This window comes from Micropterus salmoides, unplaced genomic scaffold (genome assembly GCF_014851395.1).
Source record: "Micropterus salmoides isolate LMB-PRFRI ecotype aquatic unplaced genomic scaffold, ASM1485139v1 Ms_hic_scaffold_16, whole genome shotgun sequence".
NCBI lineage: Eukaryota > Metazoa > Chordata > Actinopteri > Centrarchiformes > Centrarchidae > Micropterus > Micropterus salmoides.
In genome coordinates this window covers 20,013,892-20,030,437 of record NW_024040707.1, presented here as the reverse complement: position 1 = coordinate 20,030,437, position 16,546 = coordinate 20,013,892, and the positions used below count along the sequence as shown (strand labels likewise).

General features: G+C 40.4%; 2 protein-coding genes across 4 annotated transcripts; both read left to right on the top strand.

Moving 5' to 3' along the window:
* The first annotated feature begins 892 nt into the window (after positions 1 to 892).
* Positions 893 to 8,166, top strand: slc25a33 (solute carrier family 25 member 33). Its single transcript, XM_038722778.1, has 7 exons — positions 893 to 1,075; positions 3,219 to 3,392; positions 4,803 to 4,880; positions 5,989 to 6,089; positions 6,501 to 6,567; positions 7,051 to 7,328; positions 7,422 to 8,166. The coding sequence occupies exons 1-7, from the start codon at positions 1,035 to 1,037 to the stop codon at positions 7,619 to 7,621; spliced, it is 939 nt and encodes a 312-aa protein (XP_038578706.1). The 5' UTR covers positions 893 to 1,034; the 3' UTR covers positions 7,622 to 8,166.
* Positions 8,167 to 10,548: 2,382 nt separating this feature from the next.
* Positions 10,549 to 16,544, top strand: si:ch211-150o23.3. Of its 3 annotated transcripts, none has more exons than XM_038722774.1 (8): positions 10,549 to 10,923; positions 11,716 to 11,754; positions 11,841 to 12,149; positions 12,439 to 12,747; positions 13,379 to 13,693; positions 13,897 to 14,046; positions 14,149 to 14,196; positions 15,743 to 15,880. In XM_038722774.1, the coding sequence occupies exons 1-7, from the start codon at positions 10,893 to 10,895 to the stop codon at positions 14,190 to 14,192; spliced, it is 1,197 nt and encodes a 398-aa protein (XP_038578702.1). In that variant the 5' UTR covers positions 10,549 to 10,892; the 3' UTR covers positions 14,193 to 14,196; positions 15,743 to 15,880. The 3 variants fall into 3 exon arrangements, with proteins under 3 accessions (XP_038578702.1, XP_038578701.1, XP_038578699.1); XM_038722773.1 differs by having other exon boundaries at positions 14,149 to 14,221; positions 15,743 to 15,879; XM_038722771.1 differs by lacking the exon at positions 14,149 to 14,196 and having other exon boundaries at positions 15,743 to 16,544.
* Positions 16,545 to 16,546: the final 2 nt, after the last annotated feature.

Below are 16,546 nucleotides of genomic sequence, written 5' to 3'. Positions count from 1 at the left end.
AGATGTTATTGTACAGACATACTGAAAAACAAGGTGCTATAAAGGTGACTCAGTAACTGACAGCGGGAGTTACATTCTAACACACTGCTCACTGGTGGACAGCACATAAAATCACACGTCCTCCATGGCATGGTTCCCAGTCATGGATTCGTATCCAGTTAAAATCAAGGTCTTTGTTGTTCTCTGATCTTCCTGATGAAAACGTTTATATTCATCTCCCTTTATCTGTTTCTTACAATATGAACAGCCTAATTAAAGGTAGACAAAGGTAGAATAGAAAGTCTGTGGAGACTATTGCATGTAGTAATAAATATTAAATAATTACAGATCAAAATGTACCATTGGGGCCTATGTTGACCTTTGCAGGATATGTTATCAAAACAAGCCAGTCAGTGGCATTAGTTGTGTGCAGTTTGCACCTACACCACTCTCCAAGCAGACCTTTATTGAGAAAACTTGAAAATGCTGAAAAAAAGAAGATATGTCACATTGTTATTGGCCTTATAGGCCTACTTTCACAAGTGCAAAAATAGATAGTGTTTGGTTTAGAAAATGTTTTTGCAGACATCTTTGTCTTTCTTTTTTTTTTTTTGCAATATCTGTTTACAATACTTGCAGCTCTATATTTTGGTATTGCTGTATTTGTTCACAATATGTACTGCATGCATCACATTATTTATGAATAAATGCAATTATAAGAATATTGCAATACTGCAACTCGTGAAGGTTCCGGGGTGACTCAGAAGTTCAATGTGTTGTTTTTTTGGATCTTTGCTGCTAGCAATACTTATGCAACAACATGAAAAAGGACAAGACACAAGGTGACAAACACGTGTGCCTACGTCACGGACAACACCCCCGTCCAACCCACTGACGTAGTTTTGAGTAGCTCTTTAGGTCACCCTGCCGGTTGGGATTTAGATGAGCTGCGGCACACCGGCATCTTAAAACAGCCCTGCGCTGTCTCTTTCACACAAACGCGATTTTAAGAGGATCATAACACAAGTATGGTGGCTGTTTGAGACAGGAAAAAGATGGCCCAGAGAGACACGCTGCTGCATCTGTTCGCTGGGGGGTAAGTTAAGTCAAATCAATGCTAATGTTAGCTACAGCCAGAATAACGGTATTAATAACTCAGAGGTTAATGTAACATGAAGAGGCAACGCGACCTTCACACATTTTTTGCTACTGTTGCATTACTACTTTTGACAAGGCTGTCTGAAACCAAATATAAATTATACGATAATTTTAACGCATTTTCAGCATTGAATAGCCGCTAGCCATCATGCTAATACATGCAGCATGTAAATGCGGGCTAATAGTTAGCTGGCGTTAACACACCACGATATTTCGAAAGTAAGTGGGCATTAGTCCTTTTTAATTGTGTTCCTCGCTTGCTGACTATATGATGTATGATGACTAGCACTTAACATGTATTAGCTTTCAACATAGATATAACACTAACGTTGTCTTGGACAACAGCATCTTGATTTCCATAGATCCGCAGGCATTACGTCGGTGCGGAAGTTGCTAGCTGGTAACTACCGTTAGCTAGCAGGGTATCTCTGTTAGTTGTTTGTATCATGAAGGTCATATTCGTACTGCGACTAACAACGTGATGTTTTAGATAACACGCGATGTTAAAGCCGACTTTGTCATGCTTAATTCAAAACCGAGTTAGTGGTTCACTTAGTATCCAGTTGTCGACATGGCGCAGTCACGAGAGTAGGTAACCTTTCAGTCTTACGTAACGTTGACAGTGCACGGAAATCATAATTTGGCAACAACCATAGCTAGTGCCAGCGATGCCAACAGCTCACCTGGCCGAATGGTGGTGTTTGTTAACCCCGAATAATGTGTAGGACTTTGAAAGGACGAGCTGGATGGCTCCCAGTTGACGTTAAGGTCACAGTTAAACAGCAGCGGCTTGTTAAAAATGACACCATTTACCCTTGAAATGTTGCGACGAGCCTTTGAGGTTAACTTATTTAACTCCACACGAGAACTGTGTTTTTGAAATGCAAAGTCAGTCAAATTTATAATAATATGATGGGAATGTTGACCACTTTGCTTAAAGTCTAACTCTAGCTGAATCATATCATAGGCAGTCTTAAAACATGATGAGAGAACTGTAGAGAAAATGCCTGTTTACCTTCAGAGTTAAGGATCACTCAGAAAACTAGCCCAGCTTGTTTTGACAATCTTTGGTCTAAACAATGTCTTGAACTCTAATACTTAAACCAACATGCTTGTCATTTTCAGAGGGCCCACACTCGTGCACCTTTTCCTTCGGATTTTTTATCTTTGTGGTCAGTGGTCATGGCCACAACACATTATTACAACATGGTGTGTGTTTGTCAGCTTAGGTTATGCAATGTAAAAATCTTCCATAACCAGAGGATGATTTCTTCTCTATAATTCCCACAAAATCAGATACGTTTGGATATATGACTAATGATCAGTGAATGGGCATTTAGGTCAGGTCTGTCTTTGTTAAGATGTTTGACTGTACATAGGCTTAGTCTAATCTGTTCCAGACTTTTAAGATTGTCACTGACAAGGTTATAGACACTTTTAATACAGGATTTATCAGTGAGAGCTCTAAAGAACTAAAAGAATGAATTGTAAATGCTGAAATTGAAAGGTGGCTATCTTAAACAGTCTCTTGTCAGACAAACAACTCTTTCCAATTAGAACGTCTGATCCGCAAAACCCTGTGCACCAGATGTGTTGGGTTAACTCTGTGTATTTCCACTGCAGAACAAGACTCTGGCCTTTGACAATAATTGTTCAGTGCACTTGGCCAGTACCTCCTCAGCTGTGTTTTGATGGGAAAGAACTCTCTTCAGTCAAGGCTGATTTGAGTAACATTGCAAATAATAAAATGACACCTGCATTACAAAATGGTGGCTTTATGAAGGGGTTGGGGGTGTTGTGACTCGTTCTACCCATTAAAGAAACCCTAGGCTAAACTGAATGATTGATAAATAAAAGATAGATGTTAACGTTAAACTAGTTGTTAGTTTTAACCCCCACCGCTACCACTAATGAGCCTGAACTTGCAAATGATAAAACTTCAGTGCTCTAAGCAAGTTAACCATTGATTTACAAATATCAGAACATGTGTGTATTGACTGGTGGGACATCACCTACTTTTTTTGCAAGATTTTAAACATTTCAAGACTCATAATGTTGTTTTGTGTGTGGCCAATTTGCAGTTGTAGTGGTACGGTGGGAGCCATCATGACCTGCCCCCTGGAGGTGTTGAAGACACGGTTGCAGTCCTCTGGCCTCACCCTCCGACCAGTCTTCCAGGTCCAGCTGGGCACCCTAAACGGCACTGGGGTTATACGGCCAGGGACTGTTACACCGGGGCTGCTGCAGGTCCTACGGTAAGGTGTTTGTTTATGCTGTTGTTAGAGAACCAGTGCTGCACCCTGCATTGTGGGACCTCCCCTTGAGGCATTTTTTTCTTCCTTTTACATGCAAACAAAGGGACAAAGTGTTCTCTCCTCACAGCTGGTGCGCTTGGCTGTTTATCAGGACTACTCTGTAGAGAGTAGAGACTGGCATAATTGTTAGCTGGTGACATTCTACCCTGGGAAGACCTCTGTGTTCAGGCATGTCTGAGGTGTTGACATAACAAATTTGTCAAAATAAGTTGTATAAAGTCCTGTGCTTATCATGAGGAAAGGAGGTTGAGATGTTTGTAGTCCATGAAAAACACTTGCTTTCTGCTTTCGTAGTCTTTAAATGAAGGCCTCTAATCCTGTCCTACATAAAGTGAGGATTAAGTCCACAATATCCAGCTTGTACTTAGTGCCTTTAACCAGCTGTTCCACTAGGCCTTAAAATATAATCATTTTATTTTGTGGCGTCTGTGAAAGTAGCCCATATGACTGCTGACGTTGGTGAAGACTACAAGCAGACTCAAAGGGAAGGAGGGAACGTTTTAACCAGGGTCCTGTGTCAGTGTTATGTTACATTCAGAGGACAGGGGCCACAAACTGAACTGGTCTGGACTGGTGTCAGGCGGTAGATGCAAGTTTTTAAAGTTACACATGTCTAAAGGCAATGTCTTTGTTTTTGGAGAACAAATATTTCTTTTGTGAGTTTGGTTTTTTTTTTTTTTTTTTTTGTCAACCTACATTAGCTGATGCAAATAAATTTTCCAAGACATCCTTTATTTTTAACCTAATACATGCAAGGAATTTATTATGGACCTTAATCCCATTCTCAAGCCATTGAAAACTTTTTACTTCGAACACTACTTTGAGGTGAAAAGATGTCAGTTGTTTGTTTTTTTTTTTGTTGTTTTTTTAAACTCCTCATTGTTTGAGGAGGTGTTTGGTGTCAGAGAGCAAGAAGTGGAGATGTGTAAACGCTGCTTGAGAGCTGAGGTGTGCGTAACAGAAACCAGCAATGATTGCACGTACTGTCGCCCTTTGCTTGGCCCCAAGCAGACCAGACTGTCATCTGGAGAATGAAGGTTACTAACTACAAAGAGTTAAAAAAAACTCTTGGATGTGGCTGACTCAACATACCATGCATGACCGAGGGGACTTCACTGGGTTCAGTGAAGAAACGCATGCAAAACCGGCTCGAGTGAAGAGGACTGGCGTAACACTTGGGATGATTGCAGGAGGGAGCTATCACACTCACTCCCAGGAATACTCCTACACAGACCATTGCTGTAACATATGTAGAGGCAGGTTAACATGTATCATGGTGTATATGAATAAAACTCAGTTAAATACATGTTAGTGTTTTTGATATTTGATTGCTGTTTAATTTTGTTTTAGGTCAATTCTTGAAAAAGAGGGGCCAAGATCACTCTTCCGTGGCCTGGGGCCGAACCTTGTTGGCGTGGCCCCCTCAAGGTACAGTGAAGTTCATGTCGGCACTACATGTTTTAGTTTCTCTTTGTGTAAATGAAACCCGTCTTTTGGTGTACAGGAGGTGTCCTTTTTTCAAAAACAATTAACAAAGCAGAGGTTCAGATGGCCACAAAGTGAAGCGAAGTAGTGATTTCGCAGTAGATTCTGTTGTGTCAGGACACCTTGGAATGTATTATACCATGGTCGCTGACCAAAGAAAACAAAAAGAGGAAGCTGTAGGATGTTTACATTTTTCGCTTTAATGGTTAAAATCATAAACTGGCTTTGTAAACAGGAAGCTATTGTCGTGGCAACAACTTCCCCTCTAGCCTTGAAGAGTTCTGCGAATCAGCTGTTTGTGGAGACTAGAGTGTCTGTCAACATGAGTAGGCCTCTGTATTTGACTAAACCGTCTCTTAACTTGAGACAAATATGTTAAACTATATTTGAGTTTCACAGTCTTTGACAGACATGCTTATCAGAAGAGCTTGATGATAATTGATCTGATTACACTTTGTCTGTGAAATTTCAGTGTCTTACATGGGTACACCTTGTGAAGTTTCAATATCACCTTTTATTCTGTTTTTAGTGTAAGCAAATGGTCATTACTTTGTCCTGTTTTCTCATGGTTTATACGAGTAAACTGTTAAGCGTAACACAAACCGTCCTAATACATTTCCCACAAAATGTTGACTTTGAGACCTTGTTAAACTGGAGAAAAGGTCATGATCACATATACATTCCCCATGGTTAATGAGTAGCCGGAGCACGATCCTTTGCTCAGTTATTCCACTGCCCCTCAGTTCCACTGGCCAGCCTGGACAGGCTCACATTCAAAGCAGCTCTGTGGGCATCTGTGGTGCCCAGTGCTTATTCAGCCGATTCTGGTGTGGTAAAGGTTTGTTCCAGAAGCTGAGCAAAGAGAGAAGGCACAGACTGGTCTGGATGCACTCTGTCAAAGGCCAACACAAGTCCAAATGGAATCACTTAAATAATTTCCCAGTTGTTCAAAAATCACACATTATAAATATATTCATATTTAAGCACGGTGTGTTAACCTTTACATCTGCCTTCGCGTCGAGTTCTTACCAGCGTGTTCTCTGTGTTTCAGAGCCATTTACTTTGCTGCATACTCAAAATCTAAAGAGAAGCTCAATGGGCTGTTTGTCCCTGATAGTGGACTGGTGCACATGTCCTCTGCTGGTATTGCAGGTATGCAGTCTTCAGCCTTTTGTTACAAACATGTAATGGACATAACATGAACAGCAGAAAATAGTATGCAGTCCAGTGTCCTGCATAGATATTATATCTAAGGCTAATATTCTATATATAATATATATTTTTAGAGTCTGTGGTTAAAATAACAGAATGTTAACATAGAAAGAAATCTAGATAATAATCAATATGTGCTTCAAAAAAGTAACTTATGTACATCTGACTATATTTTGCAGATGTTTATGCTCTTGCTGTGTGATCCCGCTGTAGTTTCCCTTCAGTGAATTTGAGTGCAAGAAAAAAACTTCTGCTCTTTTGTTATGAGCCGCACTGAGGGGATGAAATGTATCTTGTGTCACACTGCTGTGTATAACTGAACATACTTCTTTTTTCCCCCCTCATCCTCAGCTTTCGTTACTAACTCTCTGATGAACCCTATTTGGATGGTCAAGACCAGAATGCAGCTGGAGAAAAAGTGTGTACACTCTAAACTTCACCTGCCCCAGACTGACTGTAGTGTTTCTTTGTAAAACAATCTGACTTATTTTAGGTACTTAGCAGGTGGAAAGGCACTCGAGATATGATTTGACCTTTTAATAGAAACCTTTAACAGAGCCCGCCTTCACTGAGACTGAGCGTGTGACCTGGCTCAACAAATGCACAGTGATGACGCAAAGTCCTTCGTGCAGAAGAAGAGTCTATATTTACATTGCCACAGTACAGCAGTAGTATCATGTGAGGTCACAGGAACAAGTCTGTTCACCCTGTTTTTAAGGAACACCTGCAGCACAAAATGGTTGCTTTTATGAATGGGTTGGGAGGGGCAGTTACTCATTCTACCCAATAAAGAAATCCTAGGCTAGACTACATGATTGATGAATAAAAGAACATAGGTGACGTTAAAATAGTTCTTAGTTTTAACCCCCGCTAACAAGCCTGACCTTTTTGACTTTTTTAGAGCCAAAGGAGAGAAGAAGATGAATGCACTGCAGTGTGCTCGCTATGTTTACAAAATGGAAGGGATTCGGGGCTTCTACCGAGGCCTGACTGCATCTTATGCCGGCATCTCGGAGACCATGATCTGCTTCCTCATCTACGAGACACTGAAGAAACACCTCTCCAAGAGCCAGTTCTCCCCGAATAGTGAAAAGGAGAAAGGAGCATCAGACTTCCTGAGTCTGATGCTGGCCGCTGCTTTTTCAAAGGGTTGTGCATCCTGCATAGCCTACCCACACGGTAAACGCGTATCCATTGTTTGTATCTTGCAACACAGCATAATGTGAGGCAGTATTTACATGCCTAATAATTTTTTTGTGTCCGTCTCCACAGAGGTCATTCGGACAAGGCTGCGCGAGGAAGGCAGCAAGTACAAGTATTTCTTCCAGACGGGGAGGTTGGTAGCAGTGGAGGAAGGCTATGCAGCTTTTTATAGAGGACTCATTCCACAGCTAATTAGACAAATCCCTAACACAGCCATCGTCCTCTCAACGTATGAACTCATTGTGCATCTGCTGGGGGACTCCAAGTGAAGAAATGCTAGGAAGTTAAGAGTTTCCTGACAAGTAATGGATGCCACACACTGGGCAAAAGACTTTTAAAAAGCCGGCACAAAAATTTTTTTATGTGGTGCTGCAGAGACTTTTTTTGGTGGAACTGAAGCAGGCTGTACTGATGTCCAAAGAGCTAAACACATTATTTTATTTAAAGCTTGTTGTTAGGAGTTTATCAAAGTAACTCAAGACGGCTTGGTACTTTTTATTAAAACTCAAAACCTGTTGGCGGGGGGGGGGAAAAGGTCATTGTCTTAGAGGACTAGTGTTAAGTTAACTAAATTATTTTATGTTTTGTTATTTTATGACTGTGTGTCTTCTTTTATCAATGGTAAATGTACCAACACATGTGACTGTGCAGGTCGACTCTTTTAGTTAATGATGGGAAGTTATTCAGATGAAGTTCTAGTAGTGGTGCAGTTCCTTGCAATGTAGTGACCTCAGATCATTTTGAGATTTCTGTTTCACAAATACAATGTGCTGATTTTGAAGTTTGAATTAGACATCATCATATTTTTCATTAATATATATATATATAATATATATATTATATATATATATATATATATATATATATATATATATATATATATATATATATATATAATATATATATATATATATATATATATATATATATATATATATATATATATATATATATATATATATATATATATATATATATATATATATATATATATATATATATATATATATATATATATATATATATATATATATAATATATATTTTACAGGTTTATCTGTATGGTTTTTTTGTGAAAAAGAGTCACCTTTTACAATATAATGCAAACTTGAATGCTTATTTGACCAGTGGTTCAATAAAATGCATCAAGAAACAGTTAAATCATATGGTGGTTGACCCTAATACTGACAATATGATGTTAGAAACATCTACTGTTGCTCTGTATTGTAAGCACCAGATAGAGCAGGATTGTTGCACATTGTTGTTCTGTTCTTAAGTCCAAATATTTGAATGAATACATGAGGATTTGGCTGTTTAAAAAAAAAAAAAGAAGAAACATTTTGGGGGATGGGATGTCTTCAGTCAGAGCTTTTTTTTTTTAGTTTTTAGTTTTTTTTTTTTTTTTTAATATATAAATGTCTCCCAGATGTAAGCATCAGCATAATGCTTAAAATGTAGAGTGAAGGCTCTCCATTGCTCTTTACTCGAAACGTAACGTGGTGAGTTTATTCTGTGACTGAATACCACATTTCTTTCCATGTGGTCTAAGTTGCTGAGAATGTGTTACCTTTTTTCAGCAGTGCTTGCTTCATGTACAGTCACACAGATCTGGAAACAAGTCTTCCACATTTCGGTCATGACATGTCAAGCCTATAAAAAGTATTCACCCCTACGGACCTTTTCATGCATATTGTTGTACAACAATGATTCAGTAGATTATCTGAAGCCAAAGTAAAAGTGTGTGCACTGGCCTAAATTAAGAACAAATATAAATGCCATTAGATGCGTATGTAAAGACCCTCTTTAAGTCAGTTTTTAATTGTGTAAAAAACTGACTTAGAGGGTCTTTACAGACTCATAATGCCACTGTAACTGCTGCCAAAAGTGTCTTTACAATTAAAGACACTTTTGGCAGCAGTTACAGCCAGGGTGTTCAGCAGGTCTGTATTTGTTTTGCACATCTAGGTACTGCAATTTGTCCCCTGTTCTTTGTAAAACTGACGAGTCTGTCAAATAGCATTGTGACCAAGAGTCAGCAATTTTCAAGTCCGACCACAAATTCTCTTCTCCGATTTGGCCATTTTCAGGACTCCTAACGTTGTTGTTTTGGAGCCTGTGTGGCTTGCATGGAAAATAAATCTTATCCCAAGTTCTTTCAGACTTTTCAGGATTTCTCTGTATTTTGCTGGATTAATTTTACACACTGCCTTCACAAGCCTTCCAGGCTATCATGGACTCATCGTGACAAAAAGACCTCCCCCGGCCACAGGAACGCCTAGTCATCTATTACAGGAACATGATATGGCGTGGGGAAAAAGTTAGTTAGTCACTCTGTATGTGAAACACTTTGACACATCAGATGTGAATCAGCCATACTATCTTCTTCCTGTTGTGGGCTTGGGTGATCTGTCCATACTGTCCACTCCAATTGGGAAGAACAGACTTGTGACCTCATGGTTTAAAGCAGATGACTGCAGCAGGAAAACTATGTTAGTGTTAAATCTCTGAACAGTGGATAATTATGTCAAGTGACAGAGGTGCTGGAACCCTATTGATGCCCGTCCCTCCCCCTCTCAAATGTATACAACTGGGTACCACATTCTAATACACCTTTTATAAATGGTTTTATTAATGTTAATAAATCATTAATTAATGCTTTAAAGATCAGACATAAGCCACAATACACTGGAGGAATTCAGGGCTACAGAAATCCAATAGGTGATCAATGAGGTGGCAGTGTGAAAACCCACCCAATACACATTGCTTGTCTGAATTCACAATAAAAAATATATATAAATGAGTCATAACTAGTCAAAAAGGCAATTCAACAAATTACATTTTAAAAAGAAAATAGCATAGGCATAGGTTGTTTATTTTCTCAGACTTGACATAGCAGATGTTTTCACAGGGTGAACACCTAACATAAAGAGTAAACTGGTAGTCATGTGTAAAATGTGTGCATTTATAATTGCTATATTCTATATTAGTTGGTTTGTTGGGTAAATCAAGTGTATACTTACAGTTTGCACTACAATACAATACATAATACAGTATTTGTAATGACTTTGTAGGGTCCAGGCTTTTTAGCTACGCCCCTGTCAGAGTGGTGCTCCACCAAGATGCTGGGTGAATGGGTTTAAATCGGTTTAAATGCAGCGCTGCGGCATGTGGTGACCTCTGTCTGCCGCAGGGAGAACAGCTCAATCCCGGGCTAAACTCCCAGACTGTTGTCCTGAGTATGGCTGCCTGACGGCATGTAGTTTTCCTCAGGTGATCCCAACAGTCATGGACATCAGTTATTGTGACATGCACGCGGACTCATCAGCAGCCTCACTTTATCTCGAAACAATAATTAATTGTGCATTAGCATTGCTCAGTTCTCGGTAATGTCTTTCAGTTGGTTAAAGTTGCTTAGCAGCTAGCTCTTACTTAGCTAGGAAGCCTTTGTAGCAGCACGTAAGCTAGCTAATGTCTTGGGCGATCTCTAGCTTTCAACGGCTGTCAGCATCATCAGCCCTCTGATGGAAGGGTGAGGGGGACGATGCTGGGATTCCTCCATATCCTTTTAACAGGTAAGCCAAGGCAGATAATAATGGTTAGCTAAGCCAGATAGCTATAAAGCTCTCCAGCTAGGTAGCTTATGGGTCCTGTGATTATGCAACGGGACAACTTAACCCGGCAGCGAATTGAGCTTTAGTTAGCATTATTGCACTGGCAACTGCTGTTCATTCACCAAATTAAAAGAAATAGTTATTTGTCATATTTGTGACTTCCGAATCGTTATTATGTAAATATGACTTAGCATCTTTCAACGCTGAAAAACTGACTTGTCCCATAACGTTAAGTTAATTAACGTTGTAGATATTAACGTTACCATTGTAAGTTAACGTTAGTAGTTAAGAGTAACGTTGCTCTTAGTTGCCCGTTTATTGGGTCCACCTGGCTCAAATTAAAGCAGTCTAATACACCATCCCTGTAATAAATCTACCCTCACTGACGGTTCGGTGTTTGATTTAGAGAGGCATTTATTTAAATTTAACGTTATGGTTATTTTAGAGACTGTAGTTTGTGGTTCTGTTGAACTGTGTTATACTGAGAGATGTTTATGATACCTTATTTACCCCATTTAAGTACAAACTAACTTACAGCCCCTAAAATTATCGTAAAGTTGAATCAGCAAATGTTTCAGTTTTCACCAAAAATGAACATTCATTACAGGACTTTTGTATTAGCCTATTCCACATTAGTTTATGTGTTAGGTGTACCTAATAAACAAGCAACTGAGTGCAAATAACCTGACAGTTCGAATGGATTTGAATCTGTATTTTCTTGAAAATAATTCCATGTTTGTATTTCCCTCACAGGCCTGATAGGTTTTCTGTGGGATGGAGTTTCTGCTTTTGGTAAGACTGGGATTGCTATAAACCTGCTGCATCCACAGCCTTCTCCACACTTTCAGTCTCAAAGTAATCATCTATCTGGTCCACAGGTGGGGTCAGACTAGTGGATGGGGAGAACAATTGTTCTGGCAGAGTGGAGGTGCTCCGCCATGACCAGTGGGGGACTGTTTGCGACCATGGCTGGGACCGCCGGGAGGCTCACGTGGTGTGCCTGGAGCTGGGCTGTGGCTTAGCTGAATTTGCCCTTCCTGGTGCAGCATTTGGTGCAGGCAGTGGAGAGATCTGGCTGCGGCATGTCCAGTGCTCTGGACACGAGTCCAGTGTGACACGCTGCGCTGTTGTCCTCCACAGTAACTCCTACTGCACCCATGAGAATGATGCAGGAGTGAAATGCTCAGGTGAGACTTGAGGTATTTCATCTACCAAGGTGCAGTGTCAGAGTGATTTCTGCTGGGTTTATTCATAGAGGTTATTCTAGATATTGACCAGTTAGACATATATGCATTTTCAGTATACTTGAGCATTTCATCTTTGACTTACATGTACATGTAAACACTCCTGTGCAGAGTAACCTGGACATTGTATATCCCACTTGATAAGTTGAGTGAGAGTGTGGTTCATGGGATCATTCACATTTCATGATTTTGTGGTGTCACATTTTGGGATTAACGTGTCTTTCCCTCACAGGTACCCTTTTAATGCCCACCCTCACCCTGCTGTCACCGCACACTGTGTTCTCTCCCGGCGAGGCCGTTCGCTTCGGCTGCAGCGCTCTGCTGGGTCACCACCTCAGTGACTTCCACTTGTACAAGCATGGAGTGTCCACGCCGCTGGTTACACAGAGGGCGGACCAGACCCAGCCCACAGTGGAGCTGACACTGTCCGACATAGAGACTTTCCACCAGGGCAGCTACAGTTGTGGGTACAGGATCAAGGGCGGCTTCCCTTCTCAGCTGCTCAGCTCTCCACCCAGCAACTCCATCAACATCACTGTGGGTGAGTCGTAACCGCATTGTCTAATCCATCATAACTGTGTCCCATAGCACTTTTTTTTTGTTGTGTAATCTAAATTAGATGTTTGACAACTCACCCTAATAGGTTTGTGCCATTTTTGATTAGAAATTCCTTTGCCTTGACTGTGCGTTAAAAAATAGAAGAAAATAGACTTGAAGTGTAAAAATATGCGACGGGTCACGTTGACATGTGTAGTGTAGTGTAGCTGTGCAGTTGACAACTTTAGAAAGCTAGTTTAGTGGAGTCTTTTGAGCTTGGGTTATTTTGTTACACATTGTTGTTTTCACTGCTATTTGTATTGTCATTCTTTCGTTTGCTTGTAGCTGTGTTGCATGTAATTGTCGTTCATTTTGATTTATTTCTTTCAGTTTTCCACTTTGATATTTGGTATTGGCAAGTGCATTTTGCATGTAATGGAATCTTTTCATCTAGTTTTCTGATTTTTCCAGTGTCCACAGAGATGGCTTTAACCCCACCAAAAACATTTAAGGGTTGGAAGGAAAACTAGTTTTATGGCTCAGATCCAAACTCCATCTTTTTTCTTTTGAAACCTAATCAAAACTCTTATTACCCTTTTCAATAACCCATTTCATTCCTTTCTGACTGATCACAGTGGAACTTCTGACTCCTCACCACTGGTACAACACGTCTACTGAGGCCCCGTCTGGTTCCGTCATTAAAGGCCACAACTTTAACATCACCTGCTCCACACCGCAGCAGTACCCTGGGGGTTCCTTCCAGCTGCGTCTGATCCGCTCCAATGGCACAGTGCGCCAGTCCCTGCCTGCTCTCACCCCGTCTGTCACTTTCACCTTTCCTAATGCCCAGAGCTCCAACGAGGGCTACTACTACTGCCTGTATCGGGTCCAGCTGGGTGGACGAACCTTTGTCTCTAGAGAAAGCCAGCCCCTGCCTATAGCCATCAGAGGTGAAACTGAACATTAGATAGACAATATATGTTAGGAATAGCATTTTTACATTTTTTTTTTTTTCCACACCAGTTAGACTGTATGTAGATATTCCTGGCACTTGGATGTACAGCTTTTGTGTGTCTCTTGTTGCAATGGATAAATTTCCATTTATGATAAGCCACCTTGTGTGTAACTTACAGACAACTCCTCTCACCCTCAGACCCAGATCCAGTACTGAGTCCAATGGTGATCAGCTGGCTTGTGTCTGGCCTGACATTTTTTGTAGCTGTCATCATTATACTTACTGTGGCCAAGGTACTGTGTAACAAGGAGAAGAAGCCCTCTGAACTGGAGCGAGAGACCAGAACCTGTAAGTTCCTTTTTCCTTAAGAAGCCTTTGAGCTTTGATGTTATTTTTAGAAAGCATCCTGTGTATGTGTATCCAGAGTAACAGATGTGCTTCTGTCTACAGGTGTGGACAACACTTATGTTGCCTTATCAATTAACAAGCTATGACGGGGTATGCAGGCAACTGATGACTGAAGGTCATGAATCTTGCACATACAATGCCTATAAAAAAAGTATTTAAGTTTTCACATTTTCTTGGGGTTTTTCCATAGACTGTGTAAAAGAAGTGGACATACTCACCATGACGTCCCCCATTCGTTTGTGGATGCCGTTTTGAAGCCTCAAGTTTTGCAATTGCTATGACTACCGTCTCTTTTGACAGCCAGATAAGACGCAAGACGGCGTGCTGACGTCACGTGTTTCCGTAAGAAGGCTGTTCGAAACCAATTAACAGAGATGCCTTCACTTGAAAGTTAAGCCTTCTGAGGCAGTGGTCAATTACAGTAGCGAGGCAACTGCCTTCTGTTTCGAACACAGCCGTTATCTATGATTTTTAACCATGATGCTAATGTGGGCTAGCTAATAACAGATTTAAAACAAAACGTACTTACCAGAAAAATTAACAGCTGACTCGTTATAAGCTTGTTCAACGAAGCAGGTTAAATTTACACAGTGCAGTAGATATAAGTCACTCTAGCCTGATTGACAGGTCGCCATGGTAGCAACTTGTCAATCACAAGGTAGTCCTGCCCTAAAGCATACGCTGCTTTATCGTCTTATTTTCCTCTAAATGGAACCATAATTTACAATAGGACAGATCTGCCAGGACCCCTGGCAGATCTGAGCACCCAAGCACATCTGGTACCTACACTGGATGTTGCCGCCTTTTTATATACAGTCTATGGTTGCCGCGTGTTTTTTTTTTTTCTTCTTCTTAACAGTAAATCAAAGAGGATTTAATATTTTCTTGGATCCTTTTTATCTTATTGTTTAAAAGTATGAGTAGGATTTTCCTAAAGAAACTTAAAAAAAAGCACAAAGTATAGACCATAGACTGTATATAAAAAGGTATAGACTCGTACAAAAATGATCCCCCTCACTCATCACTGTGACCCACTAGAAGTGCATGGCGGTGTCTGTATCTACAGAGACCCTGCCTTCTGCCTGTATTTTCTTGTGTTCGGGACATTTGTGGACACCAACCTTTGCGCAGCGTGCAAGGTGTGAGGTCGGGACATGGCGAGCAGGTCACACCACTGTCTCGGTTTCTCTCCTCTGTTCTCTGTCTGTGTCGTGGCTGTATGATGTGCTGCAGGTCTGCGTGACTGAGCTACACACTCACACAGACAAGTTGAAGCGTGCGCTACATTCACAAAATATTCAGCAACGTGGATCCTTCCAGGTTTGGCTGTGTGCCAGCCTACTACACACCCACACACGTAGAGAGATGTTTCAAGAGTTTTTCTGGGGGCTGGCCTGTGAAATTGAATAATATTCAGGGAGAAAATAGACTAGATTTACTTGTTTCTAAAGTAGCTGCTAATTATAGCTGGCGTTAGCTCAGGTAGCTGCGCAGCTGACTGCCCAGACACCTGAGGAGTGAATACTTTAAAAAAAAAATTTTTATAGGCACTGTAATATTTTATTTTTCATCGTCTGTGTCCATATTCATAATTGTGCAACCCTAGTGAATTGAAGTGACTCATTTTGTGTTTCAGACAGAAGGCTCTCACCGTGTCTATCGTGGATTCAGTCGGCAGGGGACCTAACACAGAAACAAACAGCTTGGTTGGACCTTATGAAAAAGGCACCACCTGGTCCCAGTTCAGTACAGTTTGGATGAGTCACTTCTTACTGGACTTACTAGAGTATTCTTTCATACCAGACTTGAGGCTAGTGTGGAAGAAAGGGGGAACAATGGATACGATTGACTTTTAAGGCAAGCTGTGAGGTAACGGACACAGAAAACTGACAGTAAGAACTATTTCAATTTCGGAGTCAGTATTGGTTCAAGCTAGACAAATTCACTCAGACTCGGCTGCTGCCATGACGCAGATGTATGGAGTGGGAAAACATTACTAAACTGACATGGGCTCTTCAGGTCTCTGTATATGCAGTTTAAAAACATTGTTTTGTATTCATTACCAGGTGACACTAAAGACAGACTAGCTCATTGTGTACTCTTCTACAGATCAATGGAATGAATTTTTGTATTAAGTCTAACCCAACTATGCATCTTATGTAATTTACAACATGTCCATTACCACATTTAAAGTCTGTAAATAGAAGCTGAAGTTGATTGAAATGCTGCTGCTGTTCGGGGTTCAATCACTTATGTTTGACAGTCTACAAATATTACTGCATGTAATGTAGGTTCATTTTTATGTCATCAGATCAAATTCCGTAAGAGGAAAACACTTAACAAATTCAATACTATGGGTTCGTTATTTTTTTTTATACACTATTCTTCACATTTAAAATGTAGCTTTGCTCCTGAATAAATTACTTGGAAGTGTCAAATG

Coding starts and splice junctions, on each gene's coding strand:
- si:ch211-150o23.3 (XM_038722771.1), top strand. CDS start 10,893: ATGCTGGGATTCCTCCATATCCTTTTAACAG. Junction 11,755..11,840: donor GGATGGAGTTTCTGCTTTTG/GTAAGACTGGGA, acceptor TCTGGTCCACAG/GTGGGGTCAGACTAGTGGAT. Junction 14,047..15,742: donor GGAGCGAGAGACCAGAACCT/GTAAGTTCCTTT, acceptor TTTGTGTTTCAG/ACAGAAGGCTCTCACCGTGT.
- slc25a33 (XM_038722778.1), top strand. CDS start 1,035: ATGGCCCAGAGAGACACGCTGCTGCATCTGTTCGCTGGGGG. Junction 4,881..5,988: donor GTTGGCGTGGCCCCCTCAAG/GTACAGTGAAGT, acceptor TCTGTGTTTCAG/AGCCATTTACTTTGCTGCAT. Junction 6,090..6,500: donor GTCCTCTGCTGGTATTGCAG/GTATGCAGTCTT, acceptor CCTCATCCTCAG/CTTTCGTTACTAACTCTCTG.